The sequence below is a fragment of the Arvicola amphibius genome, chromosome 14, assembly GCF_903992535.2.
Source record: "Arvicola amphibius chromosome 14, mArvAmp1.2, whole genome shotgun sequence".
In the NCBI taxonomy this organism is placed as follows: Eukaryota; Metazoa; Chordata; class Mammalia; order Rodentia; family Cricetidae; genus Arvicola; species Arvicola amphibius.
The window spans coordinates 48,754,291-48,772,207 of NC_052060.1; the positions used below are offsets into that span (position 1 = coordinate 48,754,291).

The following is a 17,917-nucleotide window of genomic DNA, read 5'->3' on the forward strand; positions in this document are numbered from 1 at the left end:
TAGAAATTTTTTTAGACTGTTAGTATTACACTTATTAACTCTTACTAGCTAATCACACATTCATCTAAAATCTCTGCTACTAGGGTTTTACTCTTTATAAATGACTTTTCCTTTACCTGTTCACTTATTGCAAATGAAAGGATCACACAGCTTAATTTATGTCACTTAAAAGATCATATTTGCAATAACAAAACTATTATACCACAAGTGTCTTAAATGTTTTGTATAAAGCTATAGAAAGAATATACATAGAGAAGTGGATAATGGTATAAACATAGACATTTTTCTTGAAAAGTTATACAATAAAAAAAGCAAAGCTGCCTTTAGGAAGAGGTCTGAAGAAGGAGAGAGGTAATTTTCCTATCTTCACTTTTCGCACTACTGAAAAAATTTCTAACTGTTGATTCTTTTAAAAATAATGGTCTTAGGTTCGAACCATGAGTTACAGTTCCCTCTTATTTTCTATAATTACAGAGAAGTAAAAGGCAAGTTTCAGTTCTTGCTTTGTTTTTTATTTTTTTTCCCGAATTAAACAATGAGCATGATAATGTAGGTGCTTAATTCAGTATTTTTGTACCCAAACACCAGGGTGATAAATTTGATTAATGGCTGAAAAATCTGAACTATCTACTTTTACGGAATGCATATTTATTCCACAATTACTTTTGGGGAGGGGGCAAGTGGAGGTCATAAGAATATTTGTCTTCCCACCATGTGGTTACTGGGTATTAAAAGGTCTCAAGTCTTCAGGCTCCAGCACAAAGGCTCAGAAGCAAGCACCCTTAGTGGCTAAGCTGTCTCGTCAGCCCTGTGGAATGAATTCTTCACTTTTAAAAGTCATCTGGTACACTTTTGCTTCAGATCATTAGGTTAAAAGCATTTGGCTGACTACATACTAGACAACACTAGATTGACAATACTAGAAAATAATGCCACGCCCTGTCCTACTGACTGGGGATAAGAAAATACAAGAGCTGCTTATCTTTCAGTAAATGTTTCAACTCAGTGACCTTATGAACAGTAATATAAACAAGGCATTAACCACAAAGACAAAGTCTTTGTACTTTGGAACAGCTAAAAACTACTGTCATAAAATTCAAAATTCTCTGGAAGAACATATATCCTACTAATATATCACATAAAAATCAAAGAAGTACAATACCTGCAGCATCCTCTGGATCCGATACAACAATGTGTGCATTCAATTCTTGTAGCTTGTGATGTAATTCTTCTAATTTTTTATTTGACTTTTTCAAAATGTTGTCTACATAAGCCAAATTTTTTTTATCTGTTGTGACTTTCCTCAGATTTTCAGCTCCTTCTTTGATTTTCAGTTCTTTCCTTATTTCTCTCTTGATTCGATCTTTCATGTCATCCAATTTCTGTTGCACCATTGTATCTGAAAAGTCTAATTTTTGAACAGCACTCACGTTCTCAGAAAATGAAAGACTCCGGGAATCTCCCTATAATAAATAAGTAAGTAAGTAAGTAAACAAACATCCAACATTGGAATCTAGAAAAGCACATGTAGCATCAAGGATAGTGCTTGTATCATGAAAAGACTTCTTAGTAACTGAATTACATTTAAGTTTCTCCTTAATAGGCAACAGTGTACTTATTTTCCTGTATTAAAACCACATTGAATAAAAGTTCAAATATTCTGTCCACTTACTAAGTAATGTTATTTGACAAACACACTTACATTGAAATGAGCTAGGCATGGTGGTTCATACCTTTAACCCCAAAAGGAAGCTGAGGCAGAAGGATGGCAAGATTAAGGGACAGTCTGGGTTATACAGTAAGGTTATATCTCAAATAATCTAGTTAAGTACATGGATCATAACACATCTACAGCACAAAGGCATCACAGAGTTGTGTAAAGATGGTTAAATGTCACTCTCACATTATAAACTCTGGGCAAGTTATTTCATCTTTAAGAACTCAATTAAATTATCTATAAAATCTGGACAACAGTATTAGTATTAGTGGCCTTCCAGAGCTATTTGGTAATTCAAGACATTCTAAGAGAAATTTCAAGTATAATTTTTCCTCATTAATAAGAACTTAATAAAATTCTAAGGAAAATAATGTTATCTTCTATTTAAAAAAACAGAAAAGTAAACTAGCAAAACAAAGTAAATATTTTATCACATCACAATACATAGACTTGTAAACATGGTATTCAGAATTGCATGTCTATTTTTCAAGGCTATCTCATCTGATAAGTTTAGTTGGGAATACAAAAACAGAAAATTATTCATAGAAAATATCTCTAAATTGTGTCTTTAAATACTAAGATGGTGCCTGTATAATAACTTAATATAGAACATCAGCTAAGTAAATCCAACATACATTTAAAACAGCCAAAGTTACGTTTTAGCTACTTTTACTTGTCCAATTAGACTAATAATAGCGGATAATAGTCTAATAGCATTGCTTGAACATTCTTAAGTTCTGAGAGGTAACCATACATCGGTCCCCTTTGAGAAGAGCTGAGTTTGTAGACAGGATGAAAAAGAGGAAGACATTGGTCTGTGCAGCATGTTTACCTACTTCTGGAAATACAGACCTAATGAAATAAAAGACTGCCTTTCAGTTCCCATCATATATATATATATATATATATATATATATATATATATATATATATATATATATATACATACATACACCTTTAACTCATATATCTATGAGTAAGTACTACTTAAATTTTTGGTATATTACCTTTTACATCTAATTCAAGACAGCTTCTCTGTAGCTTTGGAGCCTGTCTTAGAACTAGCTCTTGTAGACTAGGCTGGCCTCGAACTCATAGAGATCTGCCTGCCCTGCCTCCTGAATACTGGGATTAAAGGTGTGCACCACCACAATCCGGCCCCTTTTACATCTAATTTTTAATCTCTAATAAAAATATGTCATGCAAATTAGGGGGAAAGGTCAGCAGAGGGTAGCATCACACACACACACACACACACACACACACACACGTATATATATATGGACATAAGGATATAAGGAGCTGTATTCTATTAACTGGTTTCTAACATTCTTAAGGCTAAGATCTCCTTAACATTCTGACAAAACAAAACTATCAAAAAAAAGTCACATGCATCTCTATATAATCTCTATACTGTACTCTATGCATTTTATCTAAACTAATTCCTGAAATGTGCCTATTGACTTTAAATTTAATTTTATCAAAGTGTGTTATTCTTCCTGGGATAAAATTACTGCTGAAAATTTTCAGCATTCATTCACAAATACATTCATTCACATAGTGCTGGTGATAAACTCAAGTTTCACATGCTAGCCAAGCACCCTACCACTAAGCTACATCCCCAGTTCCTTCAACATTTATACTCCAGGAGTCTCATCATTTTAGTTTCCAAGTCACCTTAGGTTAGGTACTGGGAACACCAGTCATATGATGAATGCCAAAGAATAAAAAACTCCCACTGTGCAGCCTTTTGTAAAATAGCCTGAAGCAAAAAATGCTTAGACAAGAAAAGACTCTAAATCCAATTCTACTAGGTATTTCAATTTTTTTTAGTTCACCAGAAAATATCACAGAAATTAACAAGTTCTTGGATTAATATTATGCAATAAGTCACTAGTCCTTAAAATTTCTTGGTTCATGATATCCTTCACTTTAGTAACTTCTTTCCTTATTCTATGTAGGCCAAAAAAGTTACCCAACAGTTCTGTTAGGTAAATAGTAAGATCCAACTACCTTAATATTTGTTTTTTAACAATTTAGCCGGGGGATACAGTGACAATACAAATTGAAACAAAAGTATAACATTTACATAACAGCTTTTAAAGGCTGTTAAAATAAAAAGATAAAAATAGCTCAAATATTTGATGTGAATTCTTTGACATCTCTTCCTTACTTCCACTCTTCGTTCTTTTCAGATTGTTCTCCAAAGTCCAACAATATCAAGTTGTGGGAAATTACTTTGAGAAACCATGTTTCTTGGCTCCATCACCATGAATGTTATACCTTTGGGATATACCACCTCTCTGTCTCCAATTACTTGTTCCAAGTTCCTTCTTGGCCTGGGTAACTTTTTGTTTCAAAGTTCATGATAACCTTCCTGGAAAGAATTTCCTGCCAATGTTGTCCCTAAGGAGTTAAATGACTCTCCTGTGTGCTGGTACCATGGATCTTGTTTAAATAGTTATTTCTCTTGTTACGTGATCACTCCAAAGAGCATTCGATGGCAGGATTATAGTTGGCACGTAAACTTTTTTAAAAAAGAAAAAGATATGTTTAAAACATTTACACATACACATTTAAAAACTCATGCTTCCCTCTTTCTGATAAAAAGAATACTTTTTGAAGCTCAGAAGCAAACTAGGATTCCACCATTGAGAAGTCAGACACAAACTGATAACTGATAACAGATTGGCTCCCTCTTCTTTTCCACAAATCTGACTTTTTAGTAACCATATTATTACTCCCACCTTTTTCTGTGACATGAATCAATTACCTTTAGGACAGGAACAAGGGGTGTACAAAATATAGCTATTAAGTTAGGATAAACAACTGTTCTAGATACCAGACCCAGATCCCAAAAAGGTTAGAATATTCTCTACCCCTATCTCAGCCTTTCTTTAGGCATAGTCAGTCTCACTATGTAGATATGGTGTGGGAAGTCCTTTTGTATATGTGTTGTTTTAATTGGTTAATGAATAAAGAATCTGCTTGTGATAGGGTAGAGTAGAGCTAGGCAGAGAAAACTACATTGAATGCTGGGAGAAGGAAGGCATAGTCAGAGGAAGCCATGCAACCTCCAGAGGAGAAAGATGCAAGTTGTCAGTCGGAATCTTGCCGGTAGGACATGAACCTTGTGGTAAAACATAATAGAAATGAGTTAATTCTAGATGTAAGAGCTAGCCAGTAAGAAACTAGAGCTAATAGGGCAAACAGTGATTTAATTAATATAGTTTGAGTGATTATTTCAGGTCTGAGGAGCCGGGAATGAATGAGTAGCCTCATACAACATAGCTATGGTTAGCCTGGAACTCTTTTGTAGGCCAGCCTAGCCTCATCAAGATCCTCCTCCTTCTGCTTCCAGCATGAGCCACCACTATCCTTTTAAAACATCTTAAAAAATTAAAATTTTTAAATTTTAGTAAGAATAAACTGAAGGTTTATTTAAAACAACCATAATTTTCTTATATTTACAATAACTGAAAAAAACGTACGTGATCCTCTAAATTGTAATGCTTCTATCCCCAGAAACAAAATGACTATAACAGGGGCTGGAGAGATGGCTTAGTGGTTAAGAGCATTGCCTTCTCTTCCAAAGGTCCTGAGTTCAATTCCCAGTAAGTACATGGTGGCTCACAACCATCTGTAATGAGGTTTGGTGCCCTCTTCTGGCCTGCAGGCATCTACATAGACAGAATATTGTATATATAATAAGCAAACAAATGTTTTTTTAAAAAATGACTATAACACTAGAAACTATTATTAAGCAATGAAATAATACTCTTAATTTGAATAAACTAAATTAACTACAGGAAAATAGTTCATAACCAGTGGGAGATCCTTAGTGTCAATTTCTGTCTTAGTATTTTCTGTTGAGGGAGAACTGATAGTCTATACCTACTTTAATTACTAGCTTCATACTTTTATCTACTAGTTCAGAACATCTTTCTACAGAAAGTGTAGCGTGGAGGCATGCACCTATTACCCCAGCACTTGGGAGGCAAACAGGAAAGCTGAGACTAACTGGCCTATCAGCAAGCAGTTCAAGAACTGTTTAAACTACATGGTGAGAGTATATCTGGAAAAACAAACTGACAGAGTTGTCAAGCATGGCCCAGGTCCTCAATTTGATCCCCACCACCACAATGTAAAACAACAACAAAAATAAAATTGGATCAAACTTCTAATTACAAAGTCACTTTTATATTATTTAATATGCTCAGAAAGTATAAGAACAAGAGAGGATAATGAGTCCATAGGCTAATTCTAGACATAATGTTAAACTATCAACTGGACAGACTATCCACAACCACTGAGTATACATGAAGAAAACCCACATTTCCCCAATCTTTTATCACTGAAACTGCATGCTTAGCCACTCCACATTCTAATCAAAATAATCTGAAATCTGCGGTTTACATACATTCTAATTTTATTTTGCTTTGCAAAGGCTCTAGTGCTTTTTTTTAAAAACAACTAATCTAAGTCCAATGTTAACCAAATGATTGACCAAAACGTCTTAAACTGTTTTAACAAGGTTTGCATTATCAATCACATCTATTAATATTTAATATGTAATAAATTTTCTGTCATCTCTTATCTTTAAAGCAACATTCAAATTTTAAACATGTGAACCCATTTGTGAAATTAATGTTCTAAGAATCATCTTTACAACTGAAATGATTAAATAAGGAGGTTTCAATTGGCAGGACAATTAAAAACAACCAAATTAATAATAGGCAAAACAAAAATTACAAGAATTTTCAGAGGAAACAAATTTTTAAATGAATAGACTAAGAGACTAGAGATAATCAGTACATCAGGCACATAACTGAGGAAAATAAATTCCCAATTAAGAAATAAAAATTCATCTGAATATTTTCATTAAATAAAATTGTTGCTTTGACAAAAAAAAGACTATACCATTCTTTGTCCATTTGATAAACATTTATAAAAGTCTAAGACTAATGGCCTTAATAGAAAGTTATTAATATAAATAGAAACTTACAATGATGTCTTTTGATCTAGTAATTATAATTGTAAAAATAAAATAGAAGAAAACAAAAATAATCAGGATGCTACTGAAGTGTCATAACAAAAAATTTACAGAATAAAATCAAATTTTCTTATGGCTTCCATTAACCCACTCACTCACAACAGTTATATCTCCTAAGTATACACAATTTTTCCAAATGTTACGCTCAACATAAAAATGGAAAAAGATATTAAAATAGTCATAGCTATTCCTAGGACAAAATATTAACAGGGATTTTTACTCTGTTCTTCCAAATTTTACATATTTTTTCTAGCCTTTGGAAATAAGATATTTTTCTATTCTTTTATTTTGCCTATAATAAAGACAGATTTTAGAAGAAACCAAAAGCAGCATTCACTTTATTTCAATTCTGTCAAATTAAAAAATTTATAATGGTATCTAACACCATGTAATTGCTAATTAAGCTTTTTAATTCAACACATTTCTACTGTAAGAAATGGAACTACAAATTCTTCTCTAAGTAGACCATATCATTAACAGTCAGGCATTTCAAATGAAGAAATGTATTATTTGTAAAGCTATGTTTACAAAACGCATACTTTATGAAATAAAATTCTAGTTTTAGTTTAAAACATAAATTGGCATTTTCAATCTACTGTACTTCAATAAGTTCACAATATAGTTAGGAAAACATTGAAATAAGAATAGGACCAGACTTTAAAAACAAAGCCTGCTACTTGTGACCAAGTACTTCATTTTAGAGGAGACAGGAAAAGATGTTTATGCCTCACTGGCAAGGTCCCCAGAGAAGTGAAAAGACTGTTACTTCTACTGCATTTCAGAAATACAAAAGTCTGACTTGACAAATGCCAAGAAATGTTAGAATACCCATGAAAACCTTGGGTGTCACAATTCACATGCTGTTGACTATAAGAAATAAAAAAAAAATCATCTGGTCTAACCCCCTTGACTGTAGTTTGAGGCAATCAGGTTGAAAGCAATCAAGCAAATAATCTAAGATCAGAAAGTCAGTAACCTGGCTGGTTCAGCACAGTGGCCTTCTGACTCCTGGTCTGGTGCTCTTTTTTGCTATACCTTCTTTAAGGAGGGCCCTTCAGAATACTCATTTCCTATATTTGAACTAAGCCTTGACCTAAATGACTTGCATTGCAACTTTCTCAAGTCAGGGGCATTGGCAAACACAGGTCCTTCCTCTCTTGCTTCACCCTAATTCATCCTTTATACTTCAGAGGCCTAATCTAGGAATCCAACTGCATGCAGTTCAATGCAATCCCTAGTAGGAGTGATCTAACACACATGCACTTTCCCACTTCCTGGTTTGTTTATATACAAAATAGGGCTTTGGTTTTCCAGTTGTTTTAGTTTTTAACTACTTATTTGAAACAATACACAGTAGTGAAAATATAAAGATAGAAGTCACTTTTTCCTCAGCCCATTTATCATCTGTGTAAAGGAGAGTTATAGATTTCCTTGAGTTAGTCTTGTATCCTCCTACATTACTAAAGGTGTTATTGAGTTGTAAAAGTTCCTTGGTAGAATTTTTGTGGTCACTTATGTAAACTATATCATCAGCAAATAGTGAGGGCTTGACTTCTTTTCCGATTTGTATCCCTTGATCTCCTTTTTTTGTGTGTGTTATTGCTCTAGCTAGAACCTTAAGAACTATATTGAATAGATATGAAGAGTGGGCAACCTTGTCTTGCTCCTGATTTCAGTGGGATCATTTTGAGTTTCTTTCCATTTAGTTTAATGTTGGCTGTTGGCATGCTGTATATTGCCTTTATTATGTTTAGGTATGATCCTTGTATTCCTGCTCTCTTCAAGACCTTTATCATGAAGGAATGTTTTACTTTGTCAAAGGCTTTTTTCAGATCATGTCTTTTTCCAGTTTGTTTATATGGTAGATTACATTGACAGGTTTTCATATGTTGAAGCTTCCCTGCATCTCTGGGATGAAGCCAACTTGATCATGGTGGATGGTTTTTCTGATGTGTTCTTGGATTTGGTTTGTCAGTATTTTATTGAGTATTTTTGCATCAAAGTTCATGAATAAGATTGGTCTGTAATTTTCTTTCTTAGTAATGTCTCTGTGTGGCTTGGGTATCAGGGTAATTGGAGCCTCATAAAAAGAGTTTGGCAATATTCCTTATGTTTCTATTGTGTGGAAGAATTTGAGAAGTATTAATATTAGTTCTTCTTTGAAAATCCTGCAGAATTCTCAGCTGAAACCATCTTGTATGGTTTTTTTTGCAGGGGGAGACTTCTGATGACTATTTCTATTTCTTTAGCAGTTATAGGTTTGTTTGTTTGTCTTGTCTTGATTTAATTCTGGTAGGTGATATTTATCCAGAAAATTGTTCATTTCCTTTAAGTTTTCCAATTTTGTGAAGTACAGGTTTTTGAAATATAACCTGATGATTCTCTAGATTTCCTCCATGTCTGTTGTTATGTTCCCCCTTTTCATTTCTGATTTTGTTAATTTGATAATTCTCTCTCTGCCTTTTGGTTAGTTTGGGTAAAAGTTTGTCTGTTTTGTTGATTTTCTCAAAGAACCAACTCTTTGTCTCATTGATATTTCGTATTCTTTTCTTTGTTTCTATTTTGTTGATTTCATCTCTCAATTTGATTTTGTCTAGTCCTCCAGAGTGAGTTTGTTTCTTTTTGTTCTGGAGTTTTCAGGTGTTCTGTTAATGCACTAGTGTGGGATTTTCCTAGCTTCTTTGTGTAGACATTTGGTACTATGAACTTTCCTCTTAACACTGTTTTCATTGTGTCCCTAAATTTGGGTATGTTGTGTGGATATTTTCAATGAATTTTAGGAAGTCTTTAATTTCTTCCTTATTTCTTCTTTGAGCCACTAATGATTCAGGTGATCCATATCTATCGCCTTGCACAAAATTCAAGTCCAAATGGATCAAATACCTCAAGATAAAACAAACTACACTGAACCTCATAGAAGAGAAAGTGGGAAGTACACTTGAACACATTGGTACAAGAGACCACTTCCTAAATATAACTCCAGTAGCACAGACACTGAGAGAAACAATTAATAAATGGAACCTCATGAAACTGAAAAGCTTCTGTGAGGCAAAGGGCACAGTCAACAAAATGGCAGACTATGGAATGGGAAAAGATCTTTACCAACCCCACATCAAAAAGAGAACTGATATCCAAAATATACAAAGGACTTAAGAAATTGATCATCAAAAGAACAAATAATCTAATAAAAAACGAAATACAGGCCTAAACAGAGAACTCTCAACAGACAAATCTAAAATGGCTGAAAGACACTTAAGGAAATGTTCAACATCCTTAGCCATCAGAGAAATGCAAATCAAAACAACTCTGAGATTCTATCTTATAAATATAAGAATGGCCAAGATCAAAAACACTGATGACAACTTATGCTGGAGAGGATGTGGGGCAAAGGGAACACTCCTGCATTGCTGGTGGGAGTGCAACTTGGTAGAATCCCTCTGGATATCAGTATGACAATTTCTCAGAAAATTAGGAAACAACCTTCCTCAAGACCCAGCAATACCACTTTTGGGTATATACCTAGAGGATGCTCAATTGTATCACAAGGACATGTGTTCAGCTATGTTAATAGCAGCATTGTTTGTCATAGCCAGAACCTGGAAACAACTTAAATGCCCCTCAATCGAAGATGGATAAGAAAAATGTAAATTTACACAATGAAGTACTACAAAGCCGGGAAAAATGACATCTTAATTTGCTGCAAATAGATAGATCTAGAAAACATCATATTGGAAAAAAAAAAAAAGAAAACATCATATTGAGTGAGGAAACCCAGACCCAGAAAGACAAATTATATGTACTTACTCATAAGTGGCTTTCAGACATAAAGCAAAGAAAAACCAGCCTACAATTCAATTCCAGAGAACCTAAACAACAAAGAGTATGTAATTTACATGGGAAGTAGAAAAAGACAAGATCTCCTGAGTAAATTGGGAGCATGGAGACCTTGGGAGAGGGTACAGGAAGGGAGTGCAGTGGAGAAAAATATATAGCTCAATTTACACAAATGTAGGCTACATGGGTATTTAGCTGAAGGCCAAGTTAGAATGTAACATAAAGAGAGATGCATTCAAAATCAGAATGGTCATTTATAAAATCTAATATTCCAATCACGCTAAAGCTTCAATTTCTTCATTGTTTTTTATCATCACCACTACCATAATATACTATTTCTATGTCTTATAGAGGTTATGCTCAGAATTTAGAAATGTAGTGGGCTAGAGAGATGGCTCAGCCATTAAAGGCTAGGCTCAACCAAAATATAAGAAATGTGCTTTCACAGCAACGGTGCCATTCCTGGCACACAGCCCCGAGGCTGTCAATGCTGGGTACTGGGTTCCTACATAATACCAACCCTCCCATTATCTTCACTAAGACTTTTGGTTAGATGCATCCAAGTGTACAGATAAAATTCTCACTTCATCAGCCTTTCTTGTATGTACAAATAGACATACAGACAACTCCTATGAAAGAGAACTAGCTCCTTCTTTGCGGTGGCATTCAGAGCTTATTTTCTTTTGCTGGAATACAGATCCAAGGCCTGAAAATGTAGCAACCATCTGTGACAATGAAGTACACATAAGACAAAACTCAATTCACCACAAATGACGGAAAAGAGGCTGAGTCCTAGATATCCTTATTTGCCTGGTACACAACTCCTACACTGCCTACCCTTGGCCTCTAAAACAATTATCAGCATATAAGCATTGCACACAATGGGATTCATTTTGACATTTTCATACATTTATCATGCACTCTGTTCATCTATACCCCCTATAAATTCTGACACCCTTTCTCTACTCTTTTTGGTCCCCTTCCTCTTGCAAACAGTCCCTCTTTTATACAGATTCTAATATGAGAGAAAATACAGTATTCATCTGAGTGTGCCTTATTTCATATAACATGATAATCTCCATTTCTATCCATTTTCTTGCAAATGACAATTCATTCTTAGCAGCTTCACTAGAGCCCCACAGTATATATACATTTTCTTTACTCATTTATCTATGGTCAAACATCTAGGTTGACTCCACAAACTGTTATGCATTCTGCAATAAATATGATGTCTTAAGTTCTCTGCTGTATGTCAGTCTGGAGTCCTTCAGTTATATGTATGCAGAGACATACTTGGATCATATGGTTATTCTATTTTCTTTTTATCTTCCTCCGTCCTTTCTTCAAGACAGGGTTTCTCTATGTAGCTTTGGCTGTCCTGGAATTCACAGAGATCTGCCTGCCTCTGCCTCCTAAGTGCTGGGATTAAAGGCTTGAGCCACAATCACCTGGGTTGGTAATTCTGTTTTCAATATTCATATTGACTAGCATAGCAACTATACTAATTTACATCCCTCCACACAAATAGTTTATAATAGTTCCTTTTCTTCAGCATCATAAATGCTGACTTGGATTAATAAAATATATAAGGCCTCATTACCGATATAAGTTTTTAATTTTTACTATGAGTAAATGGAAATTCGGGGCAGGATTTGGCAAAAAAAAAGCCCATTATGAAGGGAATAGTATTGCTGGTACAAACAGCATTGAATTACTCCTCATTCCTTTCATTCTGTCTCTGGGGTAGTCTTTTGACTTACTAACAGTATGTAGTAGAAGTGACAGCAATGTGCTGTTCAGGACATTTTCAAGGTTGGCCTTAAGTGGACTTAAAGCTTCTGTTTAAACTCTTGCAATTTCAAATGCTATATAAAGGCTCTTCTGCTAGCAAGAGCAGGGAGCCCTGGAGAAAGGGAGGTGCCACACAGAGTCTACTTAGAATAAAGTACTCCAGCTGCCCCAGCTATTATTATGAGATGGCAGACACTGAGTCTATAGTGGACTTTCCAACTTGTCACCAGCTGACTGCAGCTGCATCAGCGAGCCCAGCTCAGACCAGCAGAAAAACACCTAATGTTCTTCCACAATCACAGGATGTTTGTATGCAGAAAAAGACCTAAGAGAATAAAGTCGTGGTTAATCCAGGCTCTCAGGAGTTCCTTTAATTACATCTAATTACTCTTTGTGGACCCTCAATGGAAACATCACCATCTAATTTAAGGAAGGAAATATTAATAATACTAGAAAAATAATGATGCAATATTAGTTTTCTTAAATTCTTTCCACACACCATCTTTATGAGAACATAGACTATATAATCCTACCCCCAAATAAAAGATACATACTTCATACTTTTATAAAAATTCATAGAAATATTGGCTAGATATTTATTAATAGATGCTATTCCTGGACATTAGACATAGAAAGGAGAAAAGATGCAATCTACACAGCTACAATCTACAACTACATGAATCATTTCATTTCTATGAAAATATGGATCATTTTAATCTTCTTCCTTTGCTTATTTGTAAATTCTTACTCCAGTGAGAAATCTGGCTCCTACTGTCCATCACACTTTTAATGTATAGCAGTAAAAACTGTTGAATTAAACAAGAGCATAGTGGTTGCATGGAAGTTCATTTTTCTGGAAATTTATCCAATAAAAATCTATTTTAGAAACCATGATCTTTATACTTAAGGAGTGTTATCCAATGGAAAGACAAGTCACAACTAAAAACTGTATGTATACAATAGAGGAAAAGACCAAGGCAAAGAAAAAGATAATAAACACGCTCAAAATTTAGGTTAAAATGTTGAAGAAAGCCGGGCGGTGGTGGCGCACGCCTTTAATCCCAGCACTCGGGAGGCAGAGGCAGGCGGATCTATCTCTGTGAATTCGAGACCAGCCTGGTCTACAAGAGCTAGCTCCAGGACAGGCTCTAAAGCTGCAGAGAAACCCTGTCTCGAAAAACCAAAAAAAAAAAAAAAAAAAAGTTGAAGACTCGCAAGACACTAATATGTATTTTAAGACTTGAGCAATGACTAAGAATTATATAAAAGGAGAGACAGAAGGGTTGCCCCTGCTTGAACTAAAATAAAAGTCAGAATTATTATATCACTGGTTCTTGAGAAGATGGAATAGTTATCTTTGCTCTTATCTAGTAAATACGGTGAAACAATACTCCTGAGACTATAAGAGATGGAAGGAAATAAGCAGTCTAAAAAGGGAATTCTAGTCATGAGGAGACAGTAGGGAGTTCTCTGCATTTTATCCTTATCGTAGATTTCTCCCTCCAAAGCCAAAAGAAAAAATTAAATGGATACAAAGAAAAGAGACAAACAGACAAACAAGAAGGCCCAGTTCTTTGGCCAGATAAATGCATACGAGAAGATAGCCCAGTAGACTGTAAAGTTTGATGTTACTAATTTTTACATTATTAAAAAAAATCAAAAAAGAAATGAGCTTTATAAAGAGCAAATAAACCAGAAATAGTCAATGAAAATTATAACTAGTCCGTGTCGTAAGTATTCTGACTTAAAATGCTTAACTTAAGCTTTCTATTTCATGATACATTATGTTATTACTTTATAACACATCTTGATTTAATAATCATTTAAAATCATTTTATTACATTTTGAATAACTTAGGCTATGGTTTATTTTATTTTTGACAACACTATTAGTAGTTACATAATCATAATGGAAAGTATAGTCTGGAGAGTCGGAGGAGGCTAGAGAGCTGGCTAAGAGAGTAATAAAGAAAACTCTGGCTAGAGAGTAGTTAAGAAAGCTTGTTGCTCTTGCAGAGGACTCAGGGTTTGGTTCCCAGCACCCACACTGTGACTTATAACCATCTGTACCTCCAGTTTCTGGAGAGCCAATTCCTGTCATTCTCTGCAGCATCAAGCACACACACTGTGAGTATACATACATGCACGCAGAACATTCATATACAGAAAATCTAAGTTGTTTTGTATATGGCATTTCTGTTTTGCCCAGCCCTACAGTCATTTAGTCCCAACAAAACACACAGAGGCTTATATTAATTATCAACTGTTTGGCCTATTAGCTCAGGCTTATTTTTAACTAGCTCTTATAACTTAAACTAACCCATAATTCTTGTCTATGTTAGCCACGTGGCTTAGTAGCTTTTATCACTGAGGCATTCCTGTTGCAAGGATGATGGCCCACTTGTTTGTCCCGGCTGCCGGGCTTGCTTAGCCCCAAAATAACCACACAGAAATTGTATTAATAAAATCACTGTTTGGCCCATTATCTCTAGCCTCTTATTGGCTAACTCTTACATCTTGATTTAACCCTTTTCTATTAATCTGTGTATCGCCACATGGCAATGGCTTACTGGGAAATATTCTAACCAGCGTCCGTCTCAGGCAGTGGACCCATGGCTTCTCTTACTCCGCCCTTCTCCCTTCCAGCATTCAGTTCTGTTTTATCTGCCTACCTAAGTTCCGCCCTACCAACTAGGCCAAGGCAGTTTCTTTATTCATTAACCAATGAAAGCAACACACACACAGAAGGAACTCCTACACCATATTCCCATCTTGCTTCCTCTGTGTCTGGGTGGTGACTGCAGACTAAGCCTTTCCTCTTCCCAGAATTGTCCAAGCCTATACTTCCTGCCAGGCTACTGGCCAATCAGTGTTTTATTAAACCAAAACAAGTGACAAATCTTTACAGGGTACAAGAGCATTATCCCACAGCACTGTTTTTTTTTTTTGTTGTTGTTGTTTTGTTTTTTTAAAAGAAGGAGAGTGGTGGTTTGAAGAAGAATAGCCCCACAGCATCATATATAGAATGTTTAGTCACCATGAAGTAGATCTCTTTAATAGTAGGATTAGAAGGATTAGTGTGACCCTGTTGTGTCAGTGAGGGTAGCCTTTGAGGTTTCAAAAGCCCATGCCAGGCCCAACCCCTCTGCAGATCAGGATGCAGTTCTCGGCTACTGCTCCAGTGCAATAAATGTCTCCATGTCCTCACTATGATGACAGCAGGCTAAGCCTCTGAAATCGTAAGCAAGTCCCCAATTAAATGATTTCCTTTATAAAAAGTTGTCTTGGTCATTTTGTCTCTTCACAGCAAAAGAACAGTAACTAAGACAAGGGGAATTCTGAATAAATTCTAGTCATAGCTCTGTCACTGATTTATTCTAGGATTTTTTCAAATGTTTCAATTGTTTCTTTTCTAAAACAGTGCTAAACATCAATTTCAAATTAAGAATTTGAACAATCTTGTGAAAAGAATGAAAAGAATGAATGTCATAGAATTCAAGGTGATATTATAAAAATTCTCCATAATACAGTTAGTATAAAATACAGTGCACAGCTGGGCCTAGTGGCACATGTGTTTAATCGTACCAGTTGGGAGGTAAAGACAAAGGGACCTCTGAGAGTTCAAGGCCAGCCTAGTCTACAGCCAGATCAAGGCTACACAGAGAGACTTTGTCTCTAAAACAAACAAAAAACCAGTAACAAAGTGGAGGATGGAGAGAGAGCCCTAGAAAAAATTTCCTTCCTATCATTGCAGAATCTCAGCCCACTTCTAGGAAGCCTCCTTTCATTAACTCATCTTAGGCAAACTGTTTCTAGTTATGTAACATTCATACACTCAGGCTAACAGCATGATTCAATACTACCCAATGACTTCCTAGAGTACATCCCACCCCCTAATTCCTAGAATCAGTTTCTCAGTTCTAGCTGCTTACATACCACCTCACTACATATGCTGTTTTATGGATTTTAAACTCAGCATGCCTCAAAATAAATACTTTATTAGTCTTTCCAAATCGCCCTATTTCTGTTAAAGATGCCAAAGTCTTCAACTTCTGTTGACTGAGGTTTCTGTCCTGCCTGGTTCCCATAGTCGTTAAGTCCCAAAGAAATCACACAGAGGTCTATATCAATTATAAACTGGTTGGCCTAGAAGCTCAGGCTTATTAACTCTTATAATTTATATTAGCCCATAATTCTTGTCTGTGTTAGACATGTGGCTTGGTACCTTTTCCAGCAAGGCAGTCACATCTTGCTTGCTCTGTGTCTGGCTTCTTCTCTCTGTGGGTGACGACTGCATACTGACTCTTTGCTCTTCCCAGAATTCTTCTGTTCTCATTGCTCCGCCTATACTTCCTGCCTGGCTACTGGCCAATCAGCATTTTATTAAACAAGTACAAAAAAACAAATCTTCACAGGGTAAAACCATTGTCCCACAGAAAACTTCCAAACTGTCTTTCCTTCACTCATCATAGTCAATGGATAGGCAGATAACTACATTAACCACTTTTCATTCTCTTAGCAAAAATTCTTGATACACTATTATAGTCAAAGGTGTATTGTCCTGAGAAAATATTTTCTAAAATTTGTCACTGGTCAATTGATGACCAAAGTTAAATTTTTTTAGTCCATGAAAGGAAAAAACAGTCTAATAAATCATAAATTTAAGTCTCAACATATGTCGACACTTAAGTGTTTTCATAAATCTGTATCATTTTTACTCTCAGTGACATTTTTAGAATGGTATGTATGTTCCCAATATTAATTCTCATTTTGTTAAAAAACATATAGGCTTTTGAAACAATAAATCAATGTTTTTTCCTTAATAGCAACTTGGACTGCATGCTTTCTTTTTATCCCTAGTCACTATTCTACCTTCAGCAGCTCTCAAGAGGGTGATTCCTGGTTCCCTTCAAGTCCCACTATCCTTGCCTAGTTATTTAATTACTTAAAAACTATCTCTGCCATTTGTAATCTTCATGAGAAAAGAAAATATACTATTAGTAAGTATGTTGCTAATTATTATAGGACCAGACCTCAAAATAATGAATAGAGCAGATGTTCATTAAATGAATGGAGGAATGGTTACAGTAAATTAGCATACTTAAAAGTAACAAGAAAGAGAAAAAAATATACTAGCTCATCAACTTTTCCACAAGCAGTACTCAAAAGTCTCACATGAGCTATAGTATATTGTATCATTAAACAGAATAAAGTTTCTAATGTGACACATTCCATTGTAGGTGGAACTGAACAAAAACCTATAAAGAACCTGCTAATACCCACAACTAGTTTCCTTATTCTTATTCACATAATACAAGAATTACAGGTTTAACAGGTTCAACCACACAAACCAAATCAGAGGATAATAGCAAGGCCACCGTTGTCTATGTACAGAACATCAGTAGACATTATGTGTGGGGGTAGGAGCCAAAAAACAAGGCTAAGGATGTAGATCAGTGATAGAATGTTTACCTAGCATGAACATGACCCTGGGTTCAATCTCCAGCACACACAGAGCACACA

General features: G+C 35.2%; 1 protein-coding gene across 1 annotated transcript in view; it reads right to left on the bottom strand.

Annotated features, from left to right (window-relative positions):
* The window catches only part of Pkn2 (protein kinase N2), a 92,536-nt gene that overhangs the window by 61,721 nt on the left and 12,898 nt on the right, over positions 1-17,917 (bottom strand). Inside the window, exon 2 of the mRNA XM_038311000.1 lies at positions 1,163-1,463. Within this exon, the coding sequence (XP_038166928.1) occupies positions 1,163-1,463 (301 nt within the window). The remainder of the gene's footprint in view (positions 1-1,162; positions 1,464-17,917) is intronic.